Source organism: Durio zibethinus, chromosome 10 (genome assembly GCF_047325235.1).
Source record: "Durio zibethinus cultivar Kanyao isolate XHJ-2024 chromosome 10, ASM4732523v1, whole genome shotgun sequence".
Lineage (NCBI taxonomy): Eukaryota > Viridiplantae > Streptophyta > Magnoliopsida > Malvales > Malvaceae > Durio > Durio zibethinus.
In genome coordinates this window covers 26,844,505-26,860,123 of record NC_143171.1, presented here as the reverse complement: position 1 = coordinate 26,860,123, position 15,619 = coordinate 26,844,505, and the positions used below count along the sequence as shown (strand labels likewise).

Sequence of the window (15,619 nt, the reverse complement as noted above, 5' to 3'; positions counted from 1 at the left end):
TTAGTATAATTTTATCATAAATCATGAATAATATAATAGTTAATCATGCATAACTTACTATAAAACAATAATAATTTAGTAACGAATCATAAATAATTTAGAGGTAAATCAGTGATAGTTTTGTGATAAATAAATTAGTAATAAATTAGTTGTAAATCAATAATCATTTAGTAGTAAATTTATTAATCATTGATAACTTTTTAGTAAATTATCGATAATTAGTAGTAAATTAGTTATAATTTTATAATAAATCATTAATAACTTAGTGGTAAATCACCGACAATAATTAATAAATCATTCATAACTTAATAGCAAATCATTTATAAATTAGTAGCAAATCCTTCAAATATTAGTAGTACATCATTGATAACTTAGTAATAAATAATTAATAGTTTAATTATCAATTATTGACAACTTTTATTGTATTTGAAGTTGCCAGAGATTGAAAATTGGGTACCAATAGAAACGAAATCAAAACTTTTGTTTTAAGGATTAAGATAAATCTATCATGAACATATTCAATAAAAAATTAGTGAAAAAAATTATAAATTTAAATAAAACAATAATGTTTTTATATAAAAAGCAAATTATCTTGTATATTATTAGCGAACTTTTAAGTTTTAAATTTTATAGTTGTAAATACATAATAACATATTAGCAAATCAATAATGGATTAATAAAAACTAATTGATAACTTAATAATAAATTGATGATGACTTAATTGTAAATTAATGATAAATTAATAGTAAATCAATTTCAATTTAGTCGTAATTAATTGATAAATTTAGTAGTAAATCATAAATAATTTAATAGTAAGTCAATAATAATTTAGTAGTTAATCATTAAAAATTTAAAAGTAAATTAATATAATTTAATAGTAATTAATCATCAATAACTTAATAATTTTAACAGTAAAATTATGAATAATTTTAAAAAAATCAATGATAACTTGATAATGAATTATGATTAATTTTGTAATAAATATGGATTGTGATGGTCTTATAGTAAATAATTGAAAACTAATTAATAAATCAATAATAATATAGTAGTAAATACATAATAATACAATAATAAATAATTAATAATTTAGACGTAAATTATTAATAACTTAGTAATAAATCACTAATAATTTAATTGTAAATAAGTGATAATTCAGTAGCAAATTAGTTAATTATTGATAATTTTGTAGTAAGTCATCAATAAATTAATAATAAATCAGTTATAACTTTATAATAAATTATCAGTAACTTAGTAGTAATCATTAATAATTTAGTAGTAAATCAGTTATAACGTAATAGTAAATAAATCATAATTTAGTTAAAAATTATTGATTATTTAGTAGTAAATTATTGATAATTTAATAGTAAATCATTAATAATTTAACAGTATATCATTGATAGTTTAGTAGTAAATTATTGATAATATAATAATAAATCAATGATAATTTAATTGTCGATCATTGATAAAATTTTTCTAAATTTGGATTGGTTAGAAATTGAATTTTGATTACTAGTAAAAATGGAGTTAAAAATTTTATCTTGGGAGATTAGAATAAACCTATCACAAATTTATTTAATAAAAACGTTTAATGAAAAAATTCAAAGGATTATTAAAATTACACCAATAGGTTAGTAAAATTTTATAAAAAATTATCAAAATTATATCATAAATTATCAAAATTATATAAAAAATTATCAAATTTTACTTATATTATACTAAAATTAAAATTAAATTATTAGTATTTATCATTATTATTATAGTTTAAAAAAATTACAAAATAAATTTTTAGAAATAAGAATTACACATATGTCATGCACGTGTCAAAAATTAAAATTTATAAAAAGAAGACCATATTTTGAAAATAAAAAAAATAAAAAAATAAAAAACAATTATTGATTGTTTATGTAATCATCTTTAAAAAATAATATAAAAAAAATTTGAATTTAAAATTTTAACATATATAATCTCTTATCATATTTTTATAACGTAACTTTCTTATAAATTATATATAAACAAAATAATCGAATCTAATATATTTTACTTCTTTTGAAATTGAATGTTGATTTTGACTTTCCATTAAGTGTCGAATTTAAGAAAAACCATTGATTTAGTAGTAAGTTAGTAAATAATATTAGTAATTAAGATCAAAAGCCAAATAAAAAATGGAAATGAATAAAAGAAAAATGCAAAAACGACGTAGTTTCTATTCATTGCACTGGCGGCAACGGTAACGAACTTTAAGTAACTCTATCAATCGATCAAAAAACAAAAAATATTAAAAATCTTGCTGAGGAAGCAAAAAAGAATATGGGAGTTCAAGGTCTCTGGGAACTACTGGCTCCCGTCGGCCGCCGCGTGTCCGTCGAAACCCTAGCCGGAAAGAAACTCGCCATCGGTAATCCCCGAATCTCTAACCCTAAAACTTCTAAATTCTTTAGTAAATTATTTACTTTTTTCTTTCTGTTTTTTGAAGATGCGAGTATTTGGATGGTTCAATTCATGAAAGCGATGCGAGACGAGAAAGGAGAAATGGTTCGGAACGCCCATTTGTTAGGGTTTTTTAGGAGAATTTGCAAGCTTTTGTATCTAAAAACTAAGCCTGTTTTCGTCTTCGATGGTGCCACACCGGTTCTCAAGCGCCGCACCGTCATTGCTCGCCGTCGCCAGCGAGAAAACGCCCAAGCTAAGATCCGTAAAACTGCTGAAAAATTGCTCCTCAATCACGTAAATTTCTTAATTTTTTCTTTTAAGGTTTTATTTGAAATGCTGAGTTTTAAGGTTAAATATGGTTATTACTATTTTGTTACTAATTAGAAAAGTAAAGATAAAATGTAAAGTAATTGTATTTAATTAAAAATGAATAATTGAATGCAAATGTTCCAAATAAAAGTAAAATTTTTAATTTTTAATTCTTTAAAAACATAGTATTTGTTTTTCATCAATGCGGTTTTTTAGTTTTTTTCTTTAATTTAATTTAAAAAAAAACTTTAAAACTTGCAGTAACTGAATTGAATAAAAATTACAAATTTTGTTTTTAAATTAATTTATTTTCTATTTGTTGCCTTGTTATAATTTTGAACGTGTGGTGGAGAAAATGATTTTTTCTCTCTTTGGGTTCAGAATTTAATTCGTTTTGGGGTTATTGTTCTATGTTTTGGCGGTTAATAGCTAAAGCAAATGAGACTGAAAGAGCTGGCAAAGGATCTTGAGAACCAGAGGAAAATGCAAGAGAATAATGGGAAGGGTAGGAGGGTTTCTTTGCATAAGCAGTATGATGCTAACATTACAGATGTGGCATTGACAAATTCCGATCATGTAAAGCTGAAAGAAAAGTAAGCTGCAGATTAAATGGTTGACTATTGTTTTCAGGATTTTTTTTACCATATTTGTTGTTAAATGGGCTTTTTCTTATTATTTAGATCAGAAGTGCCTATTCCTGCTGAGGAAGGGGGTCACAGTGAAAATGAAAATGAAGATGAAGAGATAATACTTGTAAGAGCTTATTAACTATATACTTGTAGTTGCTATCTTTATGGAAGTACTGCTTTTCATGGTTTTCCGCTAGATTGAACCACTTTAGTGGAAGTACTACTCAAGTACTTGTTACAAAAGTACTTTATCTTTACATTGTCAAATACAAGGTTTTTTTGTACTACTTGTCGAAACTGAATGTATATTGAAAAACTGCTTATCTACAATTATACAAGAATCTTAGGTTTATATACAACTAACTAGGGGTTAAACTAGGAAACTAAATCTTCCTTAATTCTAGGGATACAAATACTTAATTCTAGAGATACAAATATAAATATACAGATTACAAGATTACAACCAACTGTAAATAAGTGTTTTCCCACACTCCCCCTCAAGCTGGTGAATAGGTGTTTTCCATTCCCAGCTTGGAAATAATTTCTTGAAATGTTGCACTTCTGAGATCTTTAGTCAACACATCTGCAAGTTGGCCCTTGGTTGATACATAAGGTGTACAAATCAACCCACTGTCTAGTTTCTCCTTTATGTGCCGGTCTACTTCAATGTGTTTTGTTCTGTCATGTTGCACAGGATTGTGTGCAATGCTTATTGTAGACTTATTATCACAGTAGAGTCTCATTGGTCAATCCCACTTGATCTTCAAGTCTTCTAGGATAATCTTTAACCATAGTAGTTCACAAATTCCTTGAGCCATTGCTCTGAACTCTGCTTCAGCACTTGATCTTGCCACCACATTCTGTTTTTTACTCCTCCAAGTCATAAGATTACCACCTAAGAAAGTGCAGTAGCCTGAGGTAGATCTTCTATCAATTACTGAACCTGCATAATCAGCATCTGTATATGCTTCTAGAACTAACCCCGAATCTCTTTTGAATAAGATACCTCTCCCAGGATTGACCTTCAAATAATGCAATATACGGTAAACAGCCTGTAGGTGCATTTCTTTAGGACTATGCATAAATTGACTTACCACACTCACAGCATATGCTATATCAGGTCTAGTATGTGAGAGAGAAATGAGTCTTCCAACTAATCTTTGGTACATCTCTCTATTTACAGCAGCATCTTCATTAGCTTCTCCAATTTTATGATTAGGATCTATAAGGGTATTTGCAGGTTTACATGCAAGCTTCCCAGTTTCCTTCAGAAGATCCATCACATATTTCTGTTGTGAGATAAAAATACCATGCCGTGAGTGAGCTACTTCAATTCCTAGGAAGTACTTCAATCTCCCTAGCTCTTTTATCTCAAATTCTCTAGCCAAACACTGTTTTAGAGATTCTCTCTCTTTTTCATTATCTCCAGTTACAATTATATCATCAACATACACTAATAGAACTGTGACTCTCCCTGAATTAGAGTGCTTGATAAACAATGTGTGATATCCTTGACTCTGTTTATATCCCATTGCTAGCATCACTTTGGCAAATCTCCCGAACCAAGCTCTAGGAGACTGTTTAAGGCCATATAAAGCCTTTTTTAACCTGCATACTTTGTTTGCTTCTAGATGACCTCCAAATCCCGGTGGAACCTTCATATATATTTCTTCTTCCAAATCACCATGTAAAAAAGCATTCTTTACATCAAATTGTTGAAGCTGCCAATTGTAATTTGCAGCTAATGATAACAAAATCCTAACTGTATTCATCTTGGCAACTGGAGCAAAGGTTTCCTGGTAATCCACTCCATAGGTCTGAGTGTAGCCCTTAGCCACTAACCTGGCTTTATACCTTTCAACAGTACCATCTGCCTTGTATTTTACAGTGAAAACCCATTTACACCCCACTGAATTTTTTCCTTTAGGCAACTTTACCAGTTCCCATGTCTGATTTTTCTCTAAGGCCTCCATTTCTATTTTCATGGCTTGCCTCCATTTCTCACTGGATAATGCCTCGGATAATGTAGTTGGAACAAAAATAGTGTTTAGGCTCACAAGAAAATTTTTGTGGGATGGTGAGAATTGTTCAAATGACACAAAATTAGATATTGGGTATAGTGGATGCTTGGTACATTCTTTGATTCCTTTCCTAATGGCAATAGGCAAATCATAATCACTAGTTATAGTTTTAGGAGATTCATGCTCATTTTGAGAAACATAGTCAAAAACTGTAGTTACCTCATTTCCAGAGTTAGGATCAGGTTCTTGGACTGGCACTGGTTCAGGATTTGGAACTTTCCTTCTTGAGTACACCTGTAATTCCTTCATAGAATCAAGAACAATATTATCCTTTGTCACATCTTCCGTATTTGGAATCGGTTCAGACTCAAATTCAATGTTTGACTTAGGCTCAGCAGAAACAGGTTTCGACTCATAAGAATTAATGGGTGTAAATGTTGAAGAAGGGGGCAAATCAAGCAAAAAGAAGTTTTTATCCTTATATTCCATGAATGAAGTCTCCCCCTGAAGATAAGGTTGAGTAAAAAATGGTTTATTTTCTTCAAAAGTGACATCTGTAGACACATAAAATTTTTTGGTAGGAGGATGATATCACTTATATCCTTTTTGAGTTGAAGAATACCCCACAAAAATACACTTAATCGTTCTTGGATCCAACTTTCCCCTGTTATGACTGTGAACATGAACAAATGATGTACAACCAAATATCCTAGGTGTGAGATTGTTTGTGGTATTGAGGTTGGGATAAAATTGTGAGAGTAGTCCCATAGGAGTTTTAAATCCCAAAACTTTTGAAGGTAACCTATTTATAATGTGTGTGGTAGTGAGAACAGCTTCCCCCAATAAGATTTAGGTACATTTGCTTGAAAAAGAAAGGCTCTGGTTGTGGCTAATAAATGGCTGTTTTTTCTCTCTGCCACTCCATTCTGCTGTGGAGTATTAACACAAGATGACTCATGGATAATCCCCTCTTTTTGGAAATAGGTGGATAGACTCTGGTTGAAGTAGTCTTTTGCATTATCAGACCTAAATCTCTTGATTCTTACTCCAAATTGATTTTGGATCATGTTTTGGAAGCTTAAAAACACACTATTCACATCTGATTTGGATTTAAGTAAAAAAACCCAAGAGACCCTAGTACAATCATCTATGAATGAAACAAACCATCTCGCACCAGAAATATTAAGAATTGTAGAGGGACCCCAAATGTCACTATGAATCAAGTAAAAAGGAGTAGAACTTCTTTTGTTACTGATTGGAAAAGACACACGTCTATGTTTTGCAAATTCGCAAATATCACAATGAAAATCTTCAACATTTAATTCTTTGAACAAAGAAGGAAACATGTTTCTCAAGGTTCCAAAAGAAGGATGTCCAAGACGAAAATGATAAAGCCATATTTTGTCTTTATTGGAAGATTTTTCAGAAAGAAATGACAAAGGTAAACTATTTTTGATACTACTTGTGTTATTCGATATCTCAAGATAGTATAGTCCATCCTTCTCTTTAGCAAGTCCAATCATCTTCCCCGAACTCTGATCCTAAAATTCACAATAAGAGGGATAAAAAGTTATTTTGCAATTCATATCTCTGGTAAGTTTTTGTATAGATATCAGATTAGTAGACAATCCAGGAACATGAAGAACATTTTTGAGAACAAACGAGGGATTAACTTGAACATCTCCTAATCCTGCCACTGTGGTAAGTGAACCATCAGCAACAACAATTTTCTTATTACTAGGACACAGGTTATATGTACTAAACTTTTGTGGGGAACGTGTCATGTGGTCTGTGGCTCCTGAGTCAATGACCCAAGAACTCGTAATAAGCTTAGCCGAGACATTTAATCCATGAGAACCGGAAGCTTTACCTGAACTAGAAACTTTACCCAAAGAACATACCATAGTAGGCTTTTCAAGGATTTTCAATAAGTTTCTCAGCTTTTCAATCTCTTCCTTGTTGAACTCTCCTTGTTTCTGAGACATCTGTAGTACTTCAGTGATTTTCCTAGTTAACATTTCCTCAAATTGGGTGATAGTGATATCTTTCTTTGAAAGGGTTCGGCAATGAAGGCCTAAACAGGATTCGGCAATGAAGGCCTAAAAACGTCGGCAATGAAGGCCTAAAAAGGTCAGCAATGAAGGCTGAAAATTTTTCTTCCCAAGAAGAGCCTAAAGCTCTGATACCATGTGGAAACTGAATGTATATTGAAAAACTGCTTATCTACAATTATACAAGAATCTTAGGTTTATATACAACTAACTGGGGGTTAAACTAGGAAACTAAATCTTCCTTAATTCTAGGGATACAAATACTTAATTCTAGAGATACAAATATAAATATACAGATTACAAGATTACAACCAGCTGTAAATAAGTGTTTTCCCACACTACTCAGTGCTTTTAATATTTTCAACTTATGTAGTTTATGATGGTTATTGTACTTGATTCATTTGCAGCCAGAGATTGACGGAAATATTGATCCTGATGTTTTAGCTGCTTTGCCACAGTCTATGCAACGGCATCTTCTTAAGCAGGTGGTGGCTAATATATCCTCTGGTTGAGAGTCTGTCTTCCAGGTTTTGCTTTCTCCATATTATTTTGTTTTGATGGTTGATATAGGTAACATTTGGTTTTTTTGATTAAATTGCAGAATGATGATAAAGGTGAGAAGATTTTCTCCAGTGACCTAGATCAATCTAACATGGAGAGGAGTAACACAGAACATGATGCTATGCCATCAAGTAGTTACAATCAGGAAAAGCTGGATGAAATGTGAGCAACATTTGCAATTGAAGTTAGATCAATTATTCAGTTTGAATAGTTTGTTTTTATTGTTTTAATGAGTTAATTTAGGTTGGCAGCAACTCTTGCGGCACAGGAAGATAACAATTTAGCTAACAATGCATCAACATCAGTTGCATCCATCCCTTCTGAGGAAGATGGTGATGAAGATGAAGATGAAGATGAAGAGATGATGCTTGTAAGTTTTTCCTTCTGGAAAAGTATGAAGACTCTGTTGTTATGAATGTTTTGTTGTGTATTGCTAAAAAAGACTCCCTTTGTGATTATATGTTCTTATTAATTCAGTCCTTTTGTGACAGCTTTTTGTTATGTTTATATTTATGAATCTTCTTTAAGCTCGTTTATTTTTAGCCAATGCATGGGAATGTTGATCCTGCTGTTTTAGCTGCTTTGCCTCCATCTCTGCAACTTGATCTTCTTGTTCAGGTGCAATATCTATATGTATATGGTTATATGTTCTTGTCATTTCTGGATTTCTAGCTTCTCCTTCACAATATATTTTGATGATTGTTGCTACATCCTCAATTATAGATGAGGGAAAGGTTGATGGCTGAAAACAGACAGAAGTATCAAAAAGTAAAAAAGGTATGTTCTTTGTTGATTTAATATGCAATGGGGATCATTTTAATAAATGCATAACATATTGCAAGATCCAAGCAATAGGGATTCTCCTGAAGGTTTAATTGATAGACTGTCTTGTGTCTGTGTCATTTACTCAATAACAACGACTAGATGCATATTTATTGGTTTATAATTTAAGAAACTTGTCCCTCTCCCTCCATAGACATTGAATGCTGAGCTGTTTCAGTATGATGGAAGCAGCATGTTAATCTCATATCATTAATATCACAAAGTCTTAGAGAGTGGATTTGTTTCATATGCTAATGACTATGCTAGGTCTAACCTAACACAGGAAAAGTATGGTCGAAGCCTACATTTTTTATGTGTCATGAAGTTTGGTAGAATTGGGAAATACTGCTGAATATTTTGGTAGATATAGTCTCTCTAATATCATTTGATTTTAATTTTTTTAAAATGAATATGGGAACTACATTAATGATGTGTTTCTTTACCATGCTCACTCTGATTTGGTAGCTTTATTTGGACCTTATGGGTCTTATTCTTTTATTCGTTTCTGCTCAGGCACCTGAAAAATTCTCTGAGCTACAAATACAGTCTTATCTTAAAACCGTTGCTTTCCGTCGAGAGATAGATGAAGTGCAGAGAGCTGCTGCTGGGAGAGGGGTGGCTGGTGTACAAACTTCAAGGATAGCCTCTGAAGCCAACAGAGAATTTATTTTTTCATCATCATTTACTGGAGACAAACAGTAAGTAGTGATTTTGTTGTTGTTTTCAACATGACCATGCAAGTCATGATCTTATTAGTAAAAACCAGGTCTTAATGCTTGATTTGTATCTTCTTCAAACAAGGAGGTGCTCTTTGCTTGTTTTCTCTTTTGGTTTGCATTATACAGGAATAATAACTTTGTTGGGTTGTACATTCTAAATTGCCAGGGTACTTACATCTGCTAGAAAAGAGAGAGATAAAGATAAGCAGCAGGAGATACATTCATATCATCCTTCAGGTTCTTTGAATAGCGGTATATCAATCAGTAAGTCCAATATAGTGACAGAATCAGTCCCCAATGAACCTAGTAGTGCTCCTGATGAAGATGTTGGGACATATCTTGATGAGAGAGGCCATGTACGTGTCAGTAGAGTGAGAGGTATGGGGATTCGTATGACTCGTGATTTACAAAGGAACTTGGATTTGATGAAAGAGATTGAGCAGGAAAGAACAAATTCAAATAAGGCTGTGAATGTGCAGTCTGTGCCAGATAGGAACAGAATTGGCCCTTCAAAGAGTTCATCAAGTGAAATCCTGTTTGTGGAAGCTTCACATGATGGTAACTGTGAATCTGTAAATTTGAATAAGAGTAACCAGCAGTCTTCTTTTAAAAATGAAGCTTGTATGGAAATAACTTTTGAAGATGATGGAAAGACCGGTATTTTTGATGATGATGATAACATCTTTGCACGTTTAGCAGCAGGAGATCCTGTAACACTACCTTCTCCGGGGGAGAAACCTTCGAGAAAGCAAGCTTCAGATTCTTATTCAGATTGTGAGTGGGAGGAAGGAACGGTTGAAGGAAAATTGGATGGTGTCGCTTATTGTATGAATGCTGAAAATAATCCCTCGAATAGGGAAAGCAATGGTACTGATGAGAGTGAAGTGGAATGGGAGGAAGATCCTTCTGATGCTCCCAAGAATTCCTCTGGCCCTGTTGAATCAGGAAGAATGTTCTCTAAAGGTTATTTGGAAGAGGAAGCTGATTTGCAGGAGGCAATACGGAGAAGTCTCACATATTCAGATGTCAAAAAATCTAATTATTTTCCCTCTGAAGTTGATAAATCAAAAACCTTTGGAGAAAACATGGATGAAGGTTTTGAATCTCTGCATGAAAAAGGTAATACGGGTGGACCAGGTTTTCCAGGGGATAATGTTACTCAGTGGAATAAATCTGTTGAAAATTTAGATAGATTTCAGAAGCTGTATACTGTGGATGAGCGAAGTATGTTGGAAACCTTTAATTCTCCAGAGAGGTTGTCACCTGTAGCTCATAATTCTGATAAAAACAGGACGCTATTAAATAAACCCTGTGAAAGATCTGATGGTCCTCATTCTGAACAATCAAGGCACAATGCAAGTACAGAATTAGTTACAACATTGGAAACGGAGGTTGATTTTCCTCCAAGGAAAAACTTGGATGCTTCTAATGAGGTTGATGGATTGTCAACCGTCTCTAACAGTTGGTCAAAGAATAGTTCTCACAGTTTAGATGCTGTACTTGATGACCTTCCTGGTGCCATTCTGGTTGATAAGAAAAATGGTTCTGAAGGTGAACCATCCATCTTGGTCAGTGATAAGAAAAGTAGTGAACAGTGCATTATGGGTGAAGATAAGAAAAATACTTTTGAAGCTAAAACATTGCATCAATCGATTGAGATAGTTGACTCATCCGTTGCCCTTGTGCAGTCATCTGTGAATAAAGTAACATCTGATATTCACATTGAGCAAGAATTAGTGAGGGATAAAAATTATGAAAATTGTGTCAATGAAGCAGAGCAGGATACAGACATGTCTACATTTAAGGGCAATGACAATGCAGAAATTGAGTTCACAGAGGCTAGTTTGGATGAGGAATTGCTAGTTCTAGGTCGAGAATGTATGGATCTAGGAGATGAGCAGAGGAAGCTTGAACGAAATGCAGAATCTGTTAGTAGTGAGATGTTTGCAGAGTGTCAGGTTTGTTTTCTGGATTTCAGTTTACATTTTAAAGGAACATCCATGGTCATGATCAACAGATTGCTTGCACTGGCTTGTTAGCTATCTTTTATGGATTCAAGAATCATTACTAACATGTGGAAGCAAAATTGTTGGAAAGGTAGTCTAAAATAGAGTTACAAGGGGCTGAGGCAAAAAATTTAAATTATTTTATCTGTCTGGACAATTAATATGCACATAAAAATCCATGAGGCATCTACATAGAAGTTGGAATTTAAGTACATTGCCACCCCTGTTTGGTTATTTTTCTCTTCTTGTAACTTACATACTAGGGCACTAGCAAGTGAATGGAAGGGGTATAACATGGTAGAACAGGCATGAAAGCTGTATCTAACTTGGTATGATCAATATTCAGGGATTTAAGGTTATTTGGATGTTATTTTCTATTGAATCTTCTCTCTTCCCAAAAGGCTCTCTAGTTAATGTCTGTGCGGCTATTTTGGTGCACATGATGCTCTGCAGGAACTGCTGCAAATGTTTGGCTTACCCTACATTATTGCACCAATGGAGGCAGAAGCTCAATGTGCTTATATGGAGCTGACTAACCTTGTTGATGGTGTTGTCACTGATGATTCTGATGTATTCTTGTTTGGGGCACGAAGTGTTTACAAGAATATATTTGATGATCGGAAATATGTGGAGACTTATTTTATGCAGGTCTGGATTCTGTTAAAGCTATGAAAGAGTTCTTATTTTCTTCTTGTACCTCAATTACTTTTCATTTTAAGAAACTCTTTCATAGTGTTTATTTAATTTTATACATATTTTTCTCTTTCTTTTTTGATGCTTCATAACAGTAAAAGGGTGCTGCCTGTTGGGTGGATTTGGGTTTTTCAAAGGTTTTGATAGTTTTTCTAGAATCTTTGTAATGGAGATTCATCTGCCATTTTCTCAGTCCTTTTTCCTTTTGCTGGTTCTCTAGCATCCTTATCACATATACAATCTGTACGTCTTTTGCCTTGTCCTAGTGAGGTGTCTTTTGCTTCTTTTTAATTCCCTTTTCCACAAAAAGTTATTCATTATTGGCCTTTTTGCATAATTTAGGCCTGCATTCGGTGCTTGTTGTGTTCATTATGTTTCTCTTCTCCACCCTTCCCATCCTCCCCCTGCCCCCCTTCATTTTTTGGTTTGCTTATTTCTCTTGCTCTGTCTCTCTCTTGGTCCAGGACATTGAAAAGGAGCTTGGATTAACAAGGGAAAAGTTAATACGGATGGCATTGCTTCTTGGGAGTGACTATACTGAGGGGGTTAGGTAAATAATGGTGGCATTTTTGCTCTACTGATTTCATGAATTAAAAGAAATATAACTTTAACTTATTATGGCCAACGCTTTTCCGAGACCTGCTTCATTTGGAATTTTTATGTTTTGAATTTTTGCATTTCATTTATCAATATTATGTTCTTAGTTTGATGCTCTTCTGCATTGATAGCCTGCTAATTACTTGGTCTTTAACTTATGTACATTTTATTGCAGTGGGATTGGCATTGTTAATGCTATCGAGGTTGTAAATGCATTCCCAGAAGAAGATGGGCTTCATACATTTCGTGAGTGGATTGAGTCCCCAGATCCTACCATCTTGGGGAAGGTTAATGTGCAAGAAGGATCTAGTGCAAGGAAGAGAGGATCAAAATTCAGTGACAAAGATGTAAATAGTGCAAAAACCAGCATGATAGACTCTGTAAGCAGCATTGAAGGAGTGTCTTCACTTGATCAGAACATTTCTCAAGCTGACGAAAACAAGCAGTCTAAAGATTGTATTGATGACATGAAGCAGATTTTCATGGACAAGCATGTGAATACCTTGTTTCCTGCTTATTCTTTTCTATTGCCTTCATTATCACAAAATTATTATTTTGCTTTTCTCTCTCATTTATAAATTTATTAATCTAATAATGTACAGAGAAATGTGAGCAAGAACTGGCATATACCTTCATCTTTCCCTAGTGAGGCAGTTATTTCTGCATATTCTTCTCCACAAGTGGATAAGTCAACTGAGCCTTTTACATGGGGAAGGCCTGATCTTTTTATACTTCGCAAGTTGGTTACCTTACATTTAGTTCTTCGCTTTTAAGGAAATTAATAACCACATGTTATTGCCTTTAAATTTTTTTCAAGGTTCTGACTTTTAGCTGACATTTTAAGAAGACTTACAATATAAACACTTTTGGGGTTCTTACTGTAGTATGCTGTGTGAATTGAATAAACGTATTTGATAATTGTTTATGATTTTCTTTGATTGCATGCAGACTGTGCTGGGAGAAGTTTGGATGGGGTAGTCAGAAATCAGATGAGTTGCTACTGCCCGTTTTAAGGGAGTACGAAAAACGTGAGGTTAGAGACTTATTTTTCTCCTTCTCGTATGTACATGGTGTGCACACGATGCACTTGAAAGCATTTGAAGCATCACCAAGTAAAGAATCAAGATTAGTGTGGTCACTGTTCATGCTTCTTCATTTGTGATTTGATGGACTTGTCATAGATGAAGTTCCTGATACCATATATGTTACTTGTTTGATGAAGACTCAATTGCGACTGGAAGCCTTTTACACTTTCAATGAAAGATTTGCTAAAATTCGTAGCAAGAGAATTAAGAAAGCAGTTAAAGGAATCACTGGAAATCAATCCTCAGAGTTGATAGATGATGCCATGCAACAAGTTTCTAAAAGTAGGAAAAAGAGAAAACTTAGCCCAGTTCAAAGTGGTGATAATAAATCAGGGGAACCTTCAAACAGGAAAGAGGACATTGTTTCTCGGTGTCAGATCAAATCCACGGAAAAATCAGTGCCTAAGTCATCAAGGAAAAGGCAGAACCCTGGAAAGCATGTTCCATCTGAGATGATCACTCCAGAACCACAACTGCAGGCAGCTCGCAGGCAAAAAGCCAATAAACAATCACATGGGAGTGGAAGAGGTAGAGGTCATGGTGCAGGAAGAAGGCATAAAGCAAGTCCTGATTTTCAGCAGTCTGAAACTAGCTTTTCTGGCGGTGATAGTGACAAAGATTTCAAGGAAGTTGATGGGGAGAAGTTAGATTGGCCACAAGAAGTGCGAAGGGTAAGCTATCTTCTGTTTTGTGGTTTAATTGCTCCTCCTGACAAAGCTCCAAATGAACTCGTTTTTGAGATATTAATGGTTTGCTTCAATCCTATTTGTTTCTTCAGTCAATGCGAACTCGAAACCCTGTGAATTACGTTGTGGATGACCTAGCAGACGAGGTTGGCTTCAGCAATAAAGAATCCGTTGGTGAAGAGGCAATGGAAAAAGAAGCAGCTGATGATCTAAATGAAAAGAACCTGCCTGAAGTGCGAGCTCCTTCTCTTGAGGACTTCAGTAGAGACTATCTTGAAACAGGAGGTGGATTTTGCATGGATGAAACAGAAATTGGTCAACCTGATGCAAGCCAAGATGTTGAAGCGGAAGCATCGAACGATTACCTGAAAATGGGAGGTGGATTTTGCTTGGAAGAAAGTGAGACTATGAAGGACCTAGACACTGCTTACTACCAAGATCCTGTCGGGGCAACTGACTCTTCAAGTTTCTTTGTTTCTACGGACAAAGCTGATGATAACATTGGTTCAGCCGGACCATCTTTCAATGCTGAAGGATCATTGGATGGACTCCAAAATGGAGGGAAGACACATAAACCAATTGTTGAGCTGAATCTGGACCAACAAAATGCAACAAATAAAGATGATTCCAAGAAAAGTGCATCTCTTCGGGACTCAACCACAAATGATGTCGGGACAACATTCAATGGTGGTCTAAGTGCAATGCCTACCTTGAAGAGAAATCGGAGGAAGAGGTGAACCGCAGTTTACCTTTTGTGCTGTCTGTAACTATTTTGGAGCCTGTAAAGTGCCCATCTTGTGCCTGTTTCTTGGGAACTTGTAAATTAAATTTCCCCAGACTCTGGGCCTGGGGTCTCTTTGAAATTTGAGGGTATTGGAGTGTATATCTGTCATTTTCTGTTACCAGGGGCCATATAATATGTACGGAGTACAGTCCTAGACAACTTATTTTCGACTCATTATGGGGAAAATGGTTTATCAAGTCAACAAGCACTCCGTGATGATATAATT

General features: G+C 34.0%; 1 protein-coding gene across 5 annotated transcripts; it reads left to right on the top strand.

The window, feature by feature from the left end:
- The first annotated feature begins 2,261 nt into the window (after positions 1-2,261).
- UVH3 (5'-3' exonuclease family protein) lies at positions 2,262-15,598 on the top strand. Of its 5 annotated transcripts, none has more exons than XM_022883569.2 (18): positions 2,262-2,395; positions 2,474-2,724; positions 3,169-3,332; positions 3,420-3,492; positions 7,848-7,925; positions 8,042-8,163; positions 8,245-8,371; positions 8,545-8,619; positions 8,725-8,778; positions 9,337-9,521; positions 9,709-11,500; positions 12,002-12,196; positions 12,706-12,791; positions 13,014-13,332; positions 13,441-13,577; positions 13,787-13,871; positions 14,061-14,594; positions 14,702-15,598. In XM_022883569.2, exons 1-18 carry the CDS (start codon positions 2,308-2,310, stop codon positions 15,344-15,346), a joined length of 5,010 nt encoding a protein of 1,669 aa, XP_022739304.2. In that variant the 5' UTR covers positions 2,262-2,307; the 3' UTR covers positions 15,347-15,598. The 5 variants fall into 5 exon arrangements, with proteins under 5 accessions (XP_022739304.2, XP_022739310.2, XP_022739311.1 ...); XM_022883576.2 differs by having other exon boundaries at positions 2,271-2,395; positions 3,121-3,332; XM_022883578.2 differs by having other exon boundaries at positions 2,290-2,395; positions 3,121-3,332; positions 8,253-8,371.
- Positions 15,599-15,619: the final 21 nt, after the last annotated feature.